The sequence below is a fragment of the Centrocercus urophasianus genome, unplaced genomic scaffold (assembly GCF_019232065.1).
Source record: "Centrocercus urophasianus isolate 14NV4802_14NV808 unplaced genomic scaffold, USGS_Curo_1.0 seq_13, whole genome shotgun sequence".
NCBI lineage: Eukaryota > Metazoa > Chordata > Aves > Galliformes > Phasianidae > Centrocercus > Centrocercus urophasianus.
Genome location: NW_024884475.1, coordinates 9,462,052 through 9,481,728, shown reverse-complemented (window position 1 = coordinate 9,481,728; position 19,677 = coordinate 9,462,052). Strand labels below are relative to the sequence as shown.

The 19,677-nt window shown below is 39.0% G+C and overlaps 2 protein-coding genes across 3 annotated transcripts in view; one reads left to right on the top strand and one right to left on the bottom strand.

Annotated features, from left to right (window-relative positions):
* ACOX3 (acyl-CoA oxidase 3, pristanoyl) overlaps window positions 1-3,133 on the bottom strand; it is a 33,851-nt gene extending 30,718 nt beyond the window's left edge. Inside the window, exon 1 of one of the 2 annotated variants that reach the window (XM_042812433.1) lies at window positions 3,102-3,133. The gene's annotated coding sequence lies outside the window, so the exon portion shown is untranslated. Of the gene's footprint in view, window positions 1-2,979; window positions 3,082-3,101 lie in introns of those variants that run through there. The other variant, XM_042812434.1, reaches the window with a different exon arrangement.
* A 41-nt stretch (window positions 3,134-3,174) lies between these two features.
* Window positions 3,175-18,001, top strand: TRMT44 (tRNA methyltransferase 44 homolog). Its single transcript, XM_042812568.1, has 11 exons — window positions 3,175-3,544; window positions 4,710-4,827; window positions 5,101-5,320; window positions 6,359-6,427; window positions 7,442-7,549; window positions 8,687-8,758; window positions 12,540-12,646; window positions 13,193-13,376; window positions 13,898-14,282; window positions 15,482-15,598; window positions 16,047-18,001. The coding sequence occupies exons 1-11, from the start codon at window positions 3,175-3,177 to the stop codon at window positions 16,277-16,279; spliced, it is 1,983 nt and encodes a 660-aa protein (XP_042668502.1). The 3' UTR covers window positions 16,280-18,001.
* The last annotated feature ends 1,676 nt before the right edge of the window (window positions 18,002-19,677 follow it).

Genomic DNA, 19,677 nt, shown 5'->3' with positions numbered 1-19,677 from the left:
TCACCTCCTACCAGCAAACAGAAGTGAACTGGAAAGCATTAAATCAGGCAGAAGTTCAAGGCTTCTAGCTCAGAACAGAGAAAATCTGGCATCAGAACACTGCAATTTTATTTAAAGGTGTCAGACTTTACTTACATTGCAGATCAGTGAGATTGCTGAAATGCTAAAACCTGTGCTTTCATGAAAAGAGTCCTGCACTGCAAAAAAAATTTTAAATTTTTCTCTACCTCCCCACTATGTTTTGATACAAGTTAGATCTAAGCAAGCAATCTTAAAATTAATTAGTAAATCAAAACTGGCAATTACAATAAGAAATACAGCTGAAGATGGCCCCAGAGAATCATTTCCATGCTGCTTTCAGCCCCATGGAACTGAGTTCTGCTGACGTTTTGAAATCAGCCGAAGTACATGGCAGAAAATAACAATATGGATTATTTAGAACTCACTGAAAATTGCTATAATTTCACACAAAAAATGCTGAGTTAAAAAGCTTTTTTATCTGGAAGTTAGTAATTTGTTAGTAGTTCAAGCTTAAGACTAGACAACCCTCTTCGGAGTTTCAGTTGTAGAATCTCTATTTGAACTGCCAAAATTCAGGTGACTTGATTTTTTTGGTTGAAGTGCAAAATAATGATTGAAGGAGGTGGTACTTTTTAATACCAAAGTGTGCTGAGATGTGCTTCCTCAAACAGAAGGGGTCAGAAAGGCATTTCTATATTGAGGTATTGCAGTCAGCATAAGTTGCACGTTATCACAGACTCATACAGTCATTCAGGCTGGAAGGGACCAAAACATCGTCCAGTTGCAAACCCAGTGCCATGGCAGAGCTACTAGCCATCAGATCAGGTTGCCCAGGACTCCCATCTAACCTGTCCATGAGCACCTCCAGGATGGAGCTTCTCACAGCTTCTCAGCCTGTGCCAGTGCTTTTACCACCCTGAGTAAAGAATTTCTTTGTAACATCAAACCATCTAACCTTGCCCAGGTTACCAAGAAGGCCAATGGCATCCTGGCTTGTACAAGAAATAGTGCTGCCAGCAGGAGCAGGAAAAATGATCGTCCTCTCTACTCAGCTCTGATAAGGCCAAGTACTGTGTTCTGTTTTGGGCTCCTCACTACAAGAAAGACATTGATGCCCTGGAATGTGTTCAGAGAAGGACAACAGAGCTGTGAGGGGTCTGGAGCACAAGTCTTACGAAGAGCGGCTGAGGGAACTGGGATTGTTCAGTCTGGAGGAGCCTCTGGGGAGACCCTATTGCTCTCTACAACTCCCTGAAAGGAGGTGGTGGCAAAATGGGGATTGGCCTCTTCTCCCATGGAACTAGCAAGAGGACTAGAGGGAATGGCCTCAAGTTGCACCAGAGAGATTTAGGTTGGACTTTAGGAAATACTCTCTCCAAGAGAGTGGTCAGGTGCAGGAATGGGCTGCCCAAGGAGGTGGAGGAGTCACTGGTCCCTGGAGATGTTCATGAAATATTTGGATGTTGTACAAAGGGACACGTTTTAGTGGGAAATATTGGTGGTAGGTGGATGGTTGGATGGGACGATCTTGAAGGTCTTTTCCAATGTCGGTGATTCTATGACTCTGTGAATCTTCCCTCTTCTAGCTTAATGCTATTCCCCTTTGTCCTGTCACTATCAGACTGTGCAAAAAGCTGGTCCCAGACCTGCTTGCAAGTTCCCTTCAATTACTGGAAGGCAGGAAAGAGCCTTCTTCCATCAGAAGAGGGGTGGCCAGCAGGGACAGGGAGGTGATTGTTCCCCTCTACTCTGCTCTTCTGAGGCCCCATCTAGAATACTGCATCCAGGTCTGGAGCCCCCAGTACAGAAAAGATAGGGAGCTGTTGGAGAGGGTCCAGAGGGAGGCAATGAAGATGATCAGGGGACTGGAGCACCTCCCCTATGAAGACAGGCCGAGGGAGCTGGGCTTGTTCAGCCTGGAGAAAAGAAGGCCACGGGGTGACCTCATTGCAGCCTTTCAGTACCTAAAGGGAGCCTGCAAACAGGAGGGGAATCAACTCTTTCAAAGGGTTGATAACTGCAGGACAAGGGGAAATGGTTTTCAGTTGAGGGGGGGGAGATTTGTGTTGGATGTCAGGGGGAAATTCTTTACAGAGAGAGTGGTGAGGTGCTGGAACAGGCTGCGCAGAGAGGTCCTCCCGTCCCTGGAGGTGTTCAAGGCCAGATAGGATGGGGCCCTGGGCAGCCTGGTCTAGCATTAAATGGGGAGATTCATGATCCTTGAGGTCCCTTCCAACCCTGGCCATTCTGTGATTCTGTGAAAGAGCCCTCCCTGGTGCCTTCTTTCCTCCAAACTAAACAAGCCCAAATTCCTCAGAAGAGAGTTGCTCCAGCCCTCTGATCATCTTTGTGCACCTCCTCTGCACCCACTCCAACAGCTCCATATCTTTATTGTGCTGGGGGCCCCAGGTCTGGACACAGTACTCCAGATAGGCCTCACAAAAACAAAGTAGAGGGAAAATCTCTCTGCCCTGCTGGACACTCCCTTTTTGATTCAGCCCAGTATATCACTGGCCTTCCAGGCTGCAAGAGCACACTGCTGGCTCGTGCCCAGCTTTTTACTCACCAGAACCCCTAAATCATTCCTTGCAGGGCTGCTCTCAATGACTGCTTCTTCCCTTCTGTACTTGTAATTGGGATTGCCCAGACCCAGGTGCAAGAAATTGCACTTGGCCTTGTTGAATCTCACTAGGTTCACACGGGACCACTTTTTAAGCCTGTCCTCTGGATAGCCTTCTTTCCTTCTATGGTGTCAACCGCACCACTCAGCTGAACCACTCAACTCACCACCATCAGCAAACATGCTGCGGGAACGTTCAATTCCGTCATCCACGTCACCGTTAAAGAGCACCAGTGCCAAGATGGACCGCTAGGAGACACTGCTCGGCCTCCACCTACACACAGAGCCACTGACCACGACTCTCTGGCTGCGACCACCCAACCAAACCCTTTCCCCACCTAATAGTATCTCCCGCATCTCTCCAATTAAGAGATGAGGTTTGGCAGAGCCACGCGAAACACCTCGCACAAGTCCAGCCGGCTGGCAGCTAATTAGAGGAGCGCACTGACACGCCGTTTACCTCCGCTCGTCGCCGTCTCCGCCTCGGGAAGTGACGGCAGCAGCCTGCGACGCTCCGCCTCCTCCTGCCGACCATGGTGCTGCTGGGCACGGCGGCAGTGCGGGGCAGCGGGGCGATGGTGCCCCGCGGCTTCTGGGCGGCGGTGCGCGTGTGGCTGGAGAAGCCGCAGGTGGCCAACAGGCGGCTGTGCGGCGCCGCCATCGAGGCGGAGGGCGCGGTGTTTTTCGGGGAGGATGGAGATACGTCTCCCCACCTCGGGGGCGGCGAGGAGCCGGCGGGGGCTGTGGAGCTGGGCCGGCTCTGGAGGGAGCTGCGCGGGGAGCTGCTGCCTTTCCTTGCGGCCGGGGCAGGTCGGGAGCTGCGTGCTGTGCTGAGGGTTCTGCTGCCCCGGGCGCGGCCCGCGGGGCTTCTCGCCCTGCCGGTGAAGGAGCTGGTGGTGCAAGGTGACTTGTTCAGGCGTTTCTGTTCTGTGGTGGGGCCGCACCGGCACTGAGTGGCGATAGGACAAGGGGAAATGGCTGCAAACTGAAGCGTAGGAAGTCTGGACTTTTGGAATCCGTGGGTGTTTTGGTTACTGTACCCACCTAGTATTCTAATTTTGGAGATCTGCAGTTTTTAGAGTGCTTTGATGATAGCAGGCAGTTTTCAGAGTAGGAAACATTATTCTAAAGAAATCCCCTTGGATAAGCAGAAGCTAAAAGCACTGCTGTAACTGGCATGTAAAGTAATAATGCATTGTGGCACAGCATAACTTCCATTAGAGTTATCTCTAGGAACAAAATAGAGAATAAATTAAGATAAATTAAGCATTAAGATGTAGCGTGTGATGCCATTTGTGCTGCCATCTCCTTTTTTTTATTGGTTGTTTCAAAAGACACTGTTCTTCCTTGTGTAGGAGTTAATTGTATAGGTCATGTTAGAAAATGAAATGCAACAGAAGTTCCAGAATAACTTCATGAAATATGGTAGAGACACTGAGGGGCATGGCCATCTGTTAGTCTGCTTATCTCAGCATTTCCTAAGCCTGTAAGTTTTGAAACTGTCCTTGGGCAAAAGCACTTTATTCCACAGGTGAGAGATACCATTAAGATCAGTAGTGTGAGCATAACTTCAAATGTTACATCACTTAACTTTACCTAAAAGCAGACCTTCTCAGGCAGTACCAAACAAAATAATTGCTGATAGTATTACTGATTAGTTGATAACATTGCTCTGATAGTTTGCCTAATGTTAGAGTGATACATACAATCATATAATCATAGAACGGCTTGGGTTGGAAGAGACCTCATCAAGCTCCAACCCGCTGCTGCAGGCAGGGCCACCAACTTCCACATTTAGTACTAGACTGTGCTGCACAGGGCCCCATCCAACCCAGCCGTGAACACTTTGAGGAACAGAGCATCCTCAGCCTCTGTAGGAGGTTACACTTCTGTTAATTTGAAATGTGCATCCCAGGACTCCAGATTTACTGTGGTAGGAGAAAGCAGCAGTAAAGCGTTGTCCTCAATAGTTTGCAGTTAATATAACAAGGAAATGAATTTATTTTTTGTGCTGAACAATGTAGTTAGTACCATGGAATAATATATCGCTATTTACATATATTTTCAGATGTTTGCAATGGAACTGCAACCTTTCTGCCTTTGGAGGAAAACAGCGAAGGAAAATACCGAATTAAAAAGTGCAATATATATCAAATTCAATTTACACACATAAGAGATGAGGAATGGTAAGTGCTGCAAGTGAGAGAGAAAGGAAATCCTGAATTATTGCAAGGATCACATCGTATTTTAATATTGATATCTAGGGGATTTGGTTTTCATAATTTGTGTAATTAATAAATGACTAGTGGTGTGATCTGAGTGCATGGTGTTCTATTAAACACAAAATACTAAAATCAACGTAGAAGAAATATTTTTCAGTTTTGATTATTATCTTTTTACACTTGAGGTAGTGAGATGTGTAAGTTCACTCTACTTCATTAAAGTTTTTATTTTTTAAGGTCTGTGTCTATTATAGCTCCATCTTCAAAAGATTGGTTTTCAGATGGAATAACATACCCCAAACTGTCATGGCTTGGAGATGTACTTTTGTCCAAACTGGCTAAGTGGTCTGTGAAGCAAAAATGCAGTGAGTTCAGAAGTACGCTGTCACTCATTCCTGTAGCAAAATACAGCAAGGTTTATCAAGACCTTAAAGAAAAATACAAGGAAATGGTAAAGGTAAGTTAGGTGACAAATGTGGTGACCTCATTCTTTCTTGTCACTGCTTTTTATTGTTGTTTCTTGTCTTATGAAACTGTGTCTGTCACTATTTTAAAATAAATAGCAAGTAATTTACTTGAATTGTATGCAGTATAGTTTATTGTGTTGTTTTTTCATCTTTTACTGTGTACGTAAAGGAAAAAATAATAATTTTCATAGTATTTGGAAGAACTAAACTGGAAATGCAGAATTCTGAGCCAAATTTGCGCTGAATATCATGTGGAGTCAGACATTTACCATAATGCTTGCCTTCATGTACGGAGTTAGCAGCAGATCAGTGGATGGAAATACTAAATGATTTTCGCAATTAAGCATAAATATGGCATGTCCTTCAAAGCCTCAAAGGGTCAGGAAGCACCAATAGTAGTAAGTAGGCTAAACATTTAGTACTCTATTTAAGGTAGGTGCATTGATGTATATGTCTGAGTCAGAGGAGCAGTGTTTTTAGTTTTTTATCTTGGAAACACCGAAAAATGATGATGACAATCTTTAATATTATGTGGCATAATTTGGTAGAGACAAAAGTCTAGCTATAAACGAAGAAATTAGTAAATGATCTTGTAAAACGTCAAGAACAGAACGAACTGTTCTGTTGTGCCAGGGTAATTCTATGCCCCATATGTTTTGAAAATAAATTTATGAATACTAATTTTATGTGTTTAATAGGAATAATGTTAGTGTTTTTGCTGTAAGAATTAGAATAAGCAAAATGATGTGTACTCTAATGAACAGATACAGCAGTTTACTTGAGAGCCTTAAAATTCTTGGAAACTTTACTGATTGAACAATAGCAGACTTTTTTTTTTATGCAGTTGTTTTCTGTGAATCACAAAATCTTGCAGTTTATATTTGTTTTCTGTCTATATTTTAATCAGGTTAAAATGCAAAACTTGTCAAAGTGCAGAATCCTGTTAAAGAGCTCTGGATATGCATCTTCTTTAACTGAGCACTTCTTGAAGTATTTAAAATGATTTTATTTTCATTTTTCCTCTGAAGGTATGGCCTGAAGTGACGGATCCTGAGAAGTTTGTTTATGAAGATGTTGCCATTGCCACTTATTTGCTGGTAAGGAGCTGTTTTGCTCAATAATCACAGAATCATGGGATGGATTGGGTTGGAAATGAGCTTGAAGACCATCTGGTCCCAACCCAATTCCATAGGCAGGGACACCTCCTGCTTGACCAGGTTACTCAACTTTTTCCCCTAGCTAAACTGACATATTAATAAGCAGCAATGTACCAAATATTTATTTCCATAGGTAAATATTCTTGACAATTTTTGTTACTCATAGGAAAAATAAAAGGGAAGTGTTAAGAAGCTACACATTCGTCATTGAAGGGTAAAAAGTTTTTGACATACAGAGCAGGGATCTACTCCAGGTCTTGCAGGCAGACATGCAGTTATTAAGATAACGAGTTCAAAATAGCATTATTATGTGGGAGTAAGTTCCTGTTTACAGAGCAGGGACCAGGACTGGGCTGAAAGCTCTGGGATCCCTTCAGCTGATTCAGAATTTGTGGCAGCTGACTCTTGCAAAGTAAATGAAAAATTCTTACCAAGTTGGTGGGAAATTGCACATACCAGTCTATAGCCAGTTCATTATAAAAAGAATTTTGGTTTTGATTTTCAGCATTGTCATCAGTTCTTTCTTTTATACAGTGGATATAAGCTCTTCTGTAGTATTACTTGCAGATACACTGTTGGAAGTTTGCTAGCTACTCCCCCTTTCTTCCCAATGTTAATCTCTTGGGCCATTTGTTTTATCACCTTATTTTATCTCTGTGTTCTTTGATCAGTTTCTACTTCCAGATGCTCAGGAGTGAGTGAAGGTTGTTTAGCACTTTAAAAAAAAAAAATCTTGATACTCTAAAACATGATCTCCTTCTCTCCATAAGCAGTTCTAGAGCTTGTGTTTGTTTTTTTTTTTTCTTTTCTTTCTTCCTCAAGTTGCTTTCTCTGCAAGTACAGCAACTGCGTTGTCACATCTCCTTTGTCTCCCAGCATTTTCCATTCATTGTCTGCCTTTTGCTAGGGAAATGTGAGAGTGTAAGTCAAAAAGGCTTTCTTTTCTTGTCTTAGGTTCTCTGGGAAGAAGAGAGAAAGGAAAAAGGATTGGCCAAGAAACAGTCATTTGTAGATCTGGGATGTGGAAATGGTCTACTGGTGCATATTCTTAGCAATGAAGGGGTAAATAGAGTGCATTTTACAATAATGAAAAAATATAATTCAATATTCTTGTTTTGCTTTTCTTTAATCTGGCATGCAAGTAGCCAAAATGCAGTTAATTCTTGTTATTAGAACAAGGCTTTGTTACTCTCTAGTTACCAAGAAAAAGTCTTAGCAAAGCTTTAGAAACTTTAGATTAATCAGCTGTTTTTATTAGTGCAGTGGGTTGTCCTGAAAGCTACTTATCTTTCTGAGGCAAGAAAAAATGAAGGAAATTGGAGGAAAAGGAAAAGTAGCAGTATAATTTAATCATGTTGTAAACTTATCAGAAAGAAATGGGTAGTTTTAAAGTAGAGATTCTCTTTTGCATTATCTTTTAGAGCAGATTTTTTTAAACGAATTTTATCAAAACTGAGGTCTACTCATTAAAGCCTGAAAATGTTTTTGTACGTAAAATGCAGCTCAGAGATTTCTTATATTGAAAGGTCTAACCAATAAGCTTTGTTTCTGGTAGTGCTGCTTTTTTGGCAGCAGCAAAATTCAGACTCTTGAAGCTCATGTTTTGAAACAAAAGCAGCAAAGAAGCTCTCTGCGATTCAACAGAACTCAGTGACTCAGTTGACTAAATTTCATTTAGAACTTCTGGGAAAACCTAGTAAAATTGCAGAGGAAGTGTTCATTAAACAAACTTTTATGTTCTTGTGTGACCAGACAAATTTGGTCCAGTACTGGATACTGTATTTCCCTGTGGATGTTTCTTTTTTCTACCTCATTGACAAATACATTATTGTCTATGAAAAATTATGTCTGAAAATTTCACGAGACTCATTAGTATTTAATTTGCAGTAAATATTACTACTACACAGGATTCTGAACTTCAAATACAGTTACTTAATGGATTTTTTTGTTTATAACTTAATTTCCAGTTATTCCTTTTCATATCAGCTTGTGCAAGAGAAAGTGTATTTAGACTCCGATAAATCAGTGGTTCAGATGGTTTTTTTCCAGCAAGGACTGTGTGGACTAGTGACTTTTGCCTGAAATGAAGCTGTATTTTGTTGTGTGACTGAAGAAGTCAGTGTTAACATGTAGATTTGTTTGAGAATTTCTACTAAAAATGGTGCTTAAAAATGATACTTTGTTGGTCAAATATTTCAGCACTTAGGTCGAGGAATTGACGTGAGGAGAAGAAAAATATGGGACATGTATGGACCAGAAACTCATTTAGAGGTATTATACAAATGTATGTAACTTTATTCGTTTGTTCATTGCTTCAGACTGTGTTGATAAAAAAATATAATTAAACACAGTGGATTGTAGACAATTGTCTAAAGCATTATATGACTTTGGTATAGTGCCACCCATACGTACTAGAGGTAGCTATAAGGGAGTTTTGATAGAGCAATGCTGTATCATGTTATTGCATATTTGCAGTTTGCTTATTTGCAGCTTAAAAGAATGATTTCCTATTATTTGTGCAAACATTAACACTAGGAGACAGTCCTTGATTTTACTGGAAGTACAATTGCAGACAGCTTTGTTTGCAATGCTGTACTTGATAAAATATGTTAATATCCAAAGTTGTGGATTAATAGCAGAATCACTCAGAGTGTAACTCTGATCTTGTATTGCACTGTGCTGTTTGGAACAAAAGTGCTGAACCTCAAAAGAGGCTCAACAGAAAAGAAGAGATATGGACCTTTTAGAACACGTCTAGAGAGAGACTGCAAAAACGATCGGTGGTTTGGAACACCTTCCCTAGGAGGACAGGCTGAGAGAGCTGGGACTGTTCTGCCTGACAAGAGAATGCTCTGGGAAAATCTGAGAGCAGACTTCTGGTATGTAAAGGGAGGCTATAAGAAAAAGGGGGCAGGCTCTTTAGCGGAGTCTATTGCGACAGGACAAGAAGAAATAGTTTCAACTGGACTTAGGTTGGATATTGTAAAAAAAACTTTCTCCTTATAAGGGTGGTAAGGCATTGGCACAGGTTGCCTGGAGAGGTAGTGGATGTGCTGTTCTTGGAGACATTCAAGGTCAAGCTGGACAGGGCTCTGAGCACCCAGTAGTGCTGTAGGTGTCCCTGTTCATTGCAGGGGAGTTGGACTAGATGACCTTTAAAGGTTTCGTCCAACTCATGATTCTGTGACTGTCTTCTGTACTGGCCTTGTAATTCATTGCAATCACGATCTTCAAAAAACTGGAAAGTAAAACCAGTTAGAAAGAGGGATTGTATTTAAAGTTCCTCATCCTTTTTTTTATGAGGACAGGAACAATTTGAGCACAACATCATTTGTTTGAGCTCTGTCTGATTTAGGTTTAATTCTTGTTAATGTGGTGAACAGTTGTCCTTTGGAAATGAGATGTTCCTAGCTTCTTGTTCTCTGAATTTCCAGAGTTTCTCATCTAATTCTGTTAAAGATTGTGAGCTTCCTATATAAAAATACAACCTGTAGCTATTCTCTAGTAGTTTTGCTTAAAAGTTCATTCAACAAGTTTTCAAATTCTGACAACTTAGTTCAGATCAACAGAGGGAGCAGTGGCTTTCTTGCTTTGGAAGTGGAACTGTCACATTCATTTTGTTGGAGTCTTCTCTTTGTCACTGTCATTTTAGGTGTAGGTTACCAAAACTGCCAGATTCCTTTCTTACAGTCTGCAATTAGATCTTACAAACAGCTTCAAGAAGCAATCCAAAACATGAAGCTGTAGTGCTCCTTCATTCCTTTTATGCTATATGAAGTTACTTTTGATTGTACTGAACAGTGTCTTCTCTTTTTCTTTGTTTTATATATACTTTTTCTGCCCCTTTTTTTGAATTGTGGAAATCTTTGAATTTTGTACATTCATTTTATATTAGGGTTTGACTATTTACAATTTCTCAGATTTCCTGGCACATGAAAAACTCTTGAGCAACGGTTGCTCTGCAGCATGAAGAGGGTGGGTCTTATTTGTCTTGTGTAAGGGAGAAAAATGGAATTTGTACAGAACACTTTAAAAAGCCATATAGAAACAAAAATATTCAGAATGTAGATGGAAGAAACTACTAACTTATGTGGGAGGGAGTGGCCTAGTAAGCAGGAATGATGAATTTGAATTGCTTCTCCAGCCACGGTACCCACAGAAGGAGAAAGAACCTGCTCACAGCCTTTTACCATCAGAAGTTGATATTGTTTTGATTTTAATTTAAAACATGAGTTGCAGAATAGATCATAGAATCATAGAATGGCCTGAGTTGAAAAGGACCACAATGATCATCCAGTTTCAACCCCCCTGCTATGTACAGGGTCACCAACCACTAAATCAGGCTGCCCAGAGCCACATCCAGCCTGGTTTTGAATGCCTCCAGGGATGGGGCATCCATAACCTCCTTGGACAACCTGTTCCAGTGCGTCACCACCCTCAGTGTGAAAAACTTCCTCCTAATGTCTAACCTAAACCTCCGCTATCTCAGTATAAAACCATTCCCCCTTGTCCTGTCACTATCCACTGTCGTAAACAGCTGTTCCCCCTTCTGTTTATATGCTTCCTTCAAGTACTGGAAGGCCACATTGAGGTCTCCCTTCTCTTCTCCAAGCTAAACTAGCCCAGTTCCTTCAACCTTTCTTCATAGGAAAGGTGCTCCAGCCCTCAGGTATTGCCATCCCTGGCAATCAGTGCCAATACTAACAATATAAAGGAACGTAACAAGTGTCACTCTGTATTGCCAAATTTCTGTGAGATATGTTGAATATAAATTTAATTATGGGTCGCTGTCAAAATGCAGAGTACAACATTGATGCTATGTCTAAACTGAATAATCAAAACTGAAATATAATGTAGGAGTGACTTGTTTGACAAGTGTTTATCATGCTTAGTCAAACACTTGTTTTAATGTGTACCAATTTGCTGGAAAGAAATTTGTTATGTATATTATCTGGACATCTATATGCATAAATAAAAAATGATAGAGTTGGTGCTTAATGTATACAACAGTGCACCATTTTGATACTTAACAATACCTAAACAAGTGCTTTCTGATGAGTAGAATAAGAATGGAATAGAAGTTGACTGATACTTCTGCAATTCCCTGTTAACTTTTTTGAATTCCTGTGAGTGACTAAGATGCTGAAGGCTAAAGCTAAGATGCTAAAGACTAAAGCTAAGATGCTAAAGGCACTTCTGAGCTTCTTAAATTTGAACTGAGGAACTTGTCCTGTGTTTGGTGAGTTTTGTGGTTGTGGGGATTTTTTTGTTTTGTTTTTAAATTTTAAAGAATAGCAGAATAGGGTATTTTTTGATACTAGCAGCCATTCTTTGAGTCAATAATTTAGTGTCAAGAGGTGGTGTCTCCTTGGTTCTGTGCACTGAATTCTCACAAGTAGAATGCTACTGTAAAGATCACCAGTGAATCTTTCTTTCCTAACATATTGATTCCTATATTTGCTCCTGATATCACGTGTATCATAAGGCAGTTCTAACACAGCTTGGACAAGAATGCCAAGACTGGCAACATATGCACAAGAGGTGTTAGGCTGGATTGGTTCTATTATTCATGAAGCGTGGTATTCTGTATAGTGAGATTTAATTTAGGAAATGCCTTTGAAAGAGGAGAAGATAGTAGGGAAGCTATGATTAATTAATGACCTAGGTCTGTAAGACATAGCAAAGGGAGTAGGACTCTGAAAATACATGTAGCAGAAATGAATGTGACAAGTAGCAAGAAATCATAAGTGATGTATGATATTTGTTTACATATATTAAAGATGCCAGTTTTCTTCATCAGACTTATTATTCTGCTCTGTGACTAGTATTTTGTGGATTATTGTTGCCAGATTCATCTTTTGTAGCTCTAAAAAACTAGTGCCTGGCAAAAGTACAAATTGTAGAAAATACTGTTCTCTTCTGTGTTTCTCATTCCCCCTGTGTTTTTCTGCTTTTAGGATTTTACATGGTTGCTTAGTGCTTTATTAACAAATAGAATTAAACTTTTATTAAATTTCTGTTGTTTTTGTTTGTTTGTTTGTTTTTTTTAAAGGAATCTTCTATCGTGCCAGGTGACAGTCATCTCTTTCCAGATACTGACTGGCTGATAGGAAACCATTCAGATGAATTAACGCCATGGATACCTGTAATTGCTGCCAGGTATTTGCTGGGGAAGCAGGAGGGGTGGAATTTAATAGAAATATTATTTGCTATGCATGCTTGGTGAAGTGGGGTTACAAAAGAAGCAGTTGAGTTGTTCTTGCAAGATTTGCTTCTTATGATGGCAATTGATTGTTTTTTACAAAATGTTTCTGTTTTCCTGTGGAGAAACATGGAAGTTGTATTTATTTTATCATAGAATTCAGTGTAGCATTCTGCTTTCAAATTTCAAAATGAATTTTGTATTTATTTCTCAGATGTGAAGTTTGTTTAAAAATAAATTAATTGCTGTTGATCTGCATTTCTTTGTTCTGCTGTAGTAGTTTGATGCCTAGAGATTTATTCCTGCAAAGTTGGCACAGTGACTTACTATAGCAAATAACATACCAATAAATATCCTGAAGTAGTATCACCTAAATATAATTTCTTGAAGCTCTGTCACTTCATAAAACTTTACATCAGTGCTTTTATCTGATAGGCTATTTCTTAAATTTGTGTGTTCTTGAGAATAACTTTCCATTTAGCAGTTCACTGTCCTTCTTGTAGGTCTTCCTATTTGTGTAGGTACTTTGTGCTGCCATGTTGCTTCTTTGATTTCCATGGAAAATACAGCCGAAGACAAAGCAAGAAGACTCAGTACAGAGAATATCTTGATTTTGTTGCTGAAGTGGGACGTGTCTGTGGTTTTCATGTGGAGGAAGATTGCCTTAGAATTCCATCAACAAAAAGGGTAATTTTGGACTGACAGGTTACAATCTGAAATACAAGAGAGAATGAAATGGTTTGTGGTTATTTACTGTATACTTCTCTGAAGGATGGAAAACTCTTCCACTTTCTGCTTTAATTTTTCCATCTGCCAATATTGGTTACTTGCACTTAGCTTTGTAGGTTTTCTTATCAAGAATTTCAAAGTGAAAAGCAGAAAGAGGTGTTCAGCTTTATTTTTTTTTTTAAATAATCTGTCAGATCATTTAAATGTTTGGGGCTGTGCTTGTATGGCAGAATGTATTATGGCTTGGCTACTGGGTTTCTTCTGTGTCACCAGTGTTTAAAAGCTAAAACTAGAACTAAATAAATAATTTTAAAAAACCCTCAGATGTTAATGAGCATAGAGTTCCAATGGATATCTGGCAGTTAGGTGTAGAAACCTGTATAACATATTTTGGTTGTTGACTGAATACTCTGATGTAGGAATTAGACTGTATAAATGCTGCAGTATAAATAGAGATGTGTCTGTTTCTGCTAAGATAGGTGTGCCTTATTGGAAAAAACAGGATCTATCCACCTACAGAACATTCTTTGATGGGTGAGCAGATAAAGCAGTTTATTTGTAATCGTCAGACCTGTGCTGTGGTTGCACGTGACAAAGAAGATGGATTTAATCATAACGATCACTCTGTGTGCAGAGGAGCAAGCTCAGAACTCCCTGAAAATGTGATGGAGACTGCTAATGGAATTTGGATGCCTGGATTTCAACCCAGAGAAAAAACAGAACAAACCAGAAATTGTGCTGCCCTCCCTCGGGATTTTGTAGATGGTGTTGTTCTGAATGTGGCAAACTTGCTGTTAAATGCTGTCCCTGCAGGATCATGTTCTAATACGCGTGGTGGAAATAACAATACCTGGAATCAAGGAGGTGAGATAGTCTTTCTAGCATTGCTCCATTGCCTGTTGCTTCTGCTGGCAGGGGATGTATTTTCTGATGAATTTATGGTTGTAAATTTGGCAAGTGAGATAGACTTTAGGAAATACTGTGAACAGTGTGTAGGAACAGTTAGGTTACGACCTGAGCCAATGATTACCTCTTGAAAGAATGTAGCCAGCCTTTGGAAGCATAGATAGAAGCAATTCACCTGTGTGACTGGAAGGACCCAGGGTCCACCCTCCTTAACCTCATTTAAGGGCTGGCAGCCACAGGGGAAGCATCTCTGCTTGGAGATCACCTCCTTTGGAACGCTCAGTGAGCACTGATCCTCAGAAAGGATAAGCTGTTCCTCCTGTATTACTGGATTGTAACTGCTGCCTCTCTTGGGTGATCCAGAACTGTTTGAAAGGAACTATGTATCTACTGCTTCCTATCCTTACAACAGTATTGTAGCAAAGTTTTTGTTTTTGTTTTTTTTGTGGTGTTTTATTGCACCCTGGAGTGCAAATAAGGTGCGTAAGTGTATTCTGAAACTTCTTTTGTTTTTCTTTTACTCAATACTTACATACTAGGACAGAATCAATTAAAAAAAAAAAAAAAAGAAAACAACAAAGCTGTTCAGAAACATAACTTTGCATCTAGATGGAAAGGATTTGAAATATATTTTTGGATAATAACTTGGTATAATTCTCTAAGAAGTGTTTTGATGTGCCATTTTTTTTCAACAAAATGAGCAATTTTTAGTTGTCTTAGCCTTAGAATGAAAAGAAGTTGCTGTTTGTTTTATAAGCGGTCAGTAAGTTCTGTTTTCCTGCATCCATTTCATTATTTACTTGCTGTACTTTGTTATATATTGTTATTATAGAAAAGCCTTTGAGTCCTTTTCTTTTTACTACGTTTGTACAAAAAGAATGCTTGGCACAGTGAAGATTGTATGTTACTGAAGAGGGGAAAAAAGAAGGGAGGACACAAATTCTGACTTGAGCGCTGTTGAATGAAAACTGCCATTTTACAGACTACACACATAGAAAACATACATTTTATATTTGTGAGGTTGAAAGCACAGAGTTGCTGCAGTACTTACAGGTAATTCTTAGGTTCTATTTCGTAAGCAATAATTTATGCAGAAGTTAGGGCTTACTAGGAATTTAGTTACATACATTTTTATAGCTACACCACATCTATTGCAGAAAGCCTTTCCTTGAAAGAAGTAGCAGAACGTTTAAATAAGGAGACTTTAAAGAGACTGAAAAGTGAATATGGAGGCCTGCAAACATTGCTCAAGAACAATCATCAAGTATTTGAAGGTAAGGAATAAACAGGCCTTTTTTTTGTTTGTCTTGGCTTTTTTCAATCATCAGTTCTACTCCTCCTATCCAGTTAAACTTGACTGAAAAGTCTTAAATTTCAGTCTAGATTCTGAGCGTTTTAGTTTAAATTATTTTAATGGATTTTGGTAAACAAAAACCCAACCTCTATAAGCACCCACCCTCTATGAAGATGCTAAAAAGATGCCTCAGCATGATAGTAAAAACATCTCACAGAGAAATAAATTATTTTTCTTTAGATTATCTCTGTTACTTCAGTTTCTTATGTATTACTTTCTTTTTCTATATAAATGGTACATTTAGTTTTGTCTGAGTGATCCATTTGTTGAAAACATGTTATTGGCTGACTGTCACTATGAATTTTTTCCAGTACAATTCCCATGGCTGTATATTAACAGCTGAATTTGTGTTTGTTTTTTAATCTTAGTGCTAGATGGGAGAGTTCATATTCGTGACTGGAGGAAAGAGAAGCCATCAAGGAAAACTAAGCCTGAAGTAAAACGATGCCTTTCAGCTGAAGCATTTAAAACACGTCTCTGTTGGTTTTTCATTCATCATCCTGACGGTTGTTCTTTGCCTTCTGAATCTTGTCCATATGCTCATGGGACTGAGGAGCTAAGACAGTCTGAGACTATTAAAAAGAAAAAACAAATACAATGATAAAATGCTGCCACTTATGTTGAAGCTTGTGTACAGAAGTGTATTTGATTGACTTTGGGACTGCTTAGTGCATGAGAACCTGCAAAATTTGGAGGTTTCTCTTCTTGTTCCAATCTATTTTATTCTTCTAGTTAGTTTGCAAGTTCTCCTATATTTTAGTTTCTGTAACATTTATATGAAAAGATTATAGTAAAATGTCTATACTTCTGGATTTTGTTTGTTTTTCTTTAATATAAAAAAACATACCATTCCTTCTTTCTCTCATACTGGTTCAAAATGATTATTGATTTGATGAAAGCTTTCTGAGAAATTGTGAAGGTTAGAACTTGGAACTGATTACAGGACAAATCTAAGGTTGAGTGAGTAATGCATCTGAGAATTCTGTAAGAACACAAGGAATCTGAAAAATGAAGGAAACAATTGAAGCCCAAGCAGAGGAGCAGTGAAAGATGAAACTGGAAAAATTTTCAGAACAGTTTCAAAGCCACTTTGTTTACTTCCTTGCCTTTCAGATAGCAGATTGCAAAGAACTCTCAGAAGTGTTGTGTTCCCCTCCTCTCCTTTTATATTTCTCTTCTGATCTTGGAAAAAGATAACTAACCTAACAATTGCAGTAAGTCATGTGTTACATTATCTACTGTGCTGTGTGTGCACTGCTCCCTTACCTTCCTCTAACGGGCGGTTTTTGACTGAGCCTTTCCCAAAGGCTCTGCAATGGCGTATAGACATCTTGACTGTAACACTAATCGTTACCTTGTTACACACATTACAGGGCATAAACATTTTAAAGGAGAGAAACTTTATACTTTGAGGGGTATTTGAATGTAGTTACGTTGTTGGAATAAGGGGAAGGAGAATAAAGTAAAGTACAGCTCTCAGGAGCAGGACAACACAGTAAGGTGATATGTAGTTCCTGTTGTAACAATTTCTGAAAAATGGTTTGCTTAAGAAGGGCATGAGTTAAAAAAGACATGGAGTTACGTATATATTACTTGAACATAATTGAGTAATATTGTTGCCTTGGCTTTTGTTTGGCTACTTGCAGAGTAAGAGGAGCTCCTGGAGACGCTTACTTACTAGTATGTTTGGTGACTCCTCCAGGCGAAGATTTCGTTTCCACATGTAAAAACCAGAAACAGACTTTAAATTATTTTCCAGTTATTGCCATCTTCCCTGATGATTCCTGCTGTGGTACAATGTGTTTGACTAAAAATGTGATTTCCTGAATTAGAATTCACTCATCTGTGCAGACTTTAAGTCAGATGGATTTGCATTATGTTGGGATTCAGAAGCTGAAAAGGATTGTTTTTATTTCCTTGTTTCCGATGAAGGGAGAAGAAATACACACCTGACTGACTGAAGTTGAAGTTGCTAACACATGCTAATACTCTAGTGTTTTAAAACTGCATTTTGTTTGTGCAATGCTATGCTAACTAGCATATTAATATATTAGTGTAGCACATTATTTCCTTTGAATAGTCTTTGTATTCTAAACTCACCAACATATAGATCTGTCTAAATTCTTGATCGCTGTTCTCAGTTTGACATCACTGCAGGTGGCCAGCCGTCCAACGAATCTGTAATTACAGAGCCTTGTTTGTTTGGAGAATTGGTAATAGAATGTTCTTTCTCCTTATTTTTGTATAGAAATGTTAGCTTTATGTAAGTTTAAATATACATCTGAAGGTAAGTGCTAAAAGCATAAAAAAGTATTTTATATGATTACTGTATCTTGTTGCTTTCTCTATGATCCACAGTCTTAGAAGTCATTAACATAATATTCAACTTTGGCGATAAACGAAGGCCAGTAGTGGATGAAAACCCTTAATAAAAACCTACTTACACAAGGGGTTGAGCCTGAAGTCTCAGTCATTGATTTGACACAGTCATTTTGCTGCCTAGTTTACTGCCATCACTACCCATTAGTAAATTTGGCTTTACTTGAAACCTGTCATTGTAGAGGGAAAACAGTTGCTGTTATTGATAGTCACAACACACGTAGACAGGAGAGTTAGATGACAGATTACAATCATAGAAATGCTGGTAGCTGAAAATGTTATAAATGCAGGTGTGGAAGAGTTACATTTTCATAAAATCTACAGATAAATATTCGGCATAAGAAAAATCTGAATGGTTCCTCTCTTATACCTCAGTAAAGGACTGAATTTTACTGGAATTTTGACTGAAAAGACTGAAAGTTACTGAATGTAACAAATTAGAAGAGATTGTTTTTCCTTTTGGAATATCTATATGCATCTTCAGAAGGCTTCTCTGGCACATCTCAAGCCAGTTAATTTTTCTGTGTTTGTATCATTTACATTGTTTGTTTATGAAATTACTGTGTATGCTTTATTATCAATTATTAGGCTTAGATTATTAGATTATTAAAGCCTTAAGCTTTTAGAGGATGTCTGTCAGCTTGTCTAACAACAAATATGGGCCTGAAAGTATGCCAAGTTTTGGGGCTTGTTTATTCAGGTTCAGAGTTTTAAATGATAATGCTTCAGTGATCTTGAGGATGTGATTTTTGTAAGCTGGATTCTAACTTAATCTAGCAATATAAAATAAGCAAGAGTTGAGCAATCATGAGCTTTGCCATCATAATGGCAAATATTTCAAATCAGCAGAAACAAAGAATAAAATCTGAAGAAACAAGGACCACGTGCCAGCGGCATCAGATACTGGGACGAGTTCACTAATGTATGTAAACATCTAGCATCAGCTGCAGTCAGACATGCACACCTGCTTGGTTATGTTTTGTTACTGCTGGTAATTTGTATGACTGAAGGAGTATTTTCAAATAAATATTGCAGTTATTAGGATATTATCCTGGAATATAATGCCCTCATCTTATTACAAGGTATACCTTTCACAATCACCTTTACTGACTGTTGTATCATGCTGCGTCTGAGAGAAGCGTCTTAAAATTTTCCTTTGGAGTTTTGGTGTATTTCCTCTCCTGAAACAATGGTTTCATGATTAGGCTTTATGAATTGTGATTCTTGTTGTCTGATTCTTATTTGGACCTGCTGAGTTTGTGTAGTTCCTTCCTGGTATAACTTCATATTTTTCAGGTAGACATACTTCACAGTGCTCAATTACTTCCTACAATTTCTGCTGTAAGTAGCTTCTAATGGAGTGCTGCTAAAATTCTACCAGATGAAATCTGCTTAGCAATCACAACCCAGTTCTATTCTTCCCTGCCCAGTTTCATTATAATAGCTTTCAGCAACTCTAAGTAGGTGAGTATAACTTCAAATTCTTTTGCAACATGAGCGTCATGGCAAATCTCTGTAACAGCAAAGAAGGATGTTAATAATTCAGGAATCACTGAATCCATCTGCATTAACCTCCCAACAAATCACCTTGTGCTCCTTGCAAAACTGCATAAGGACTCA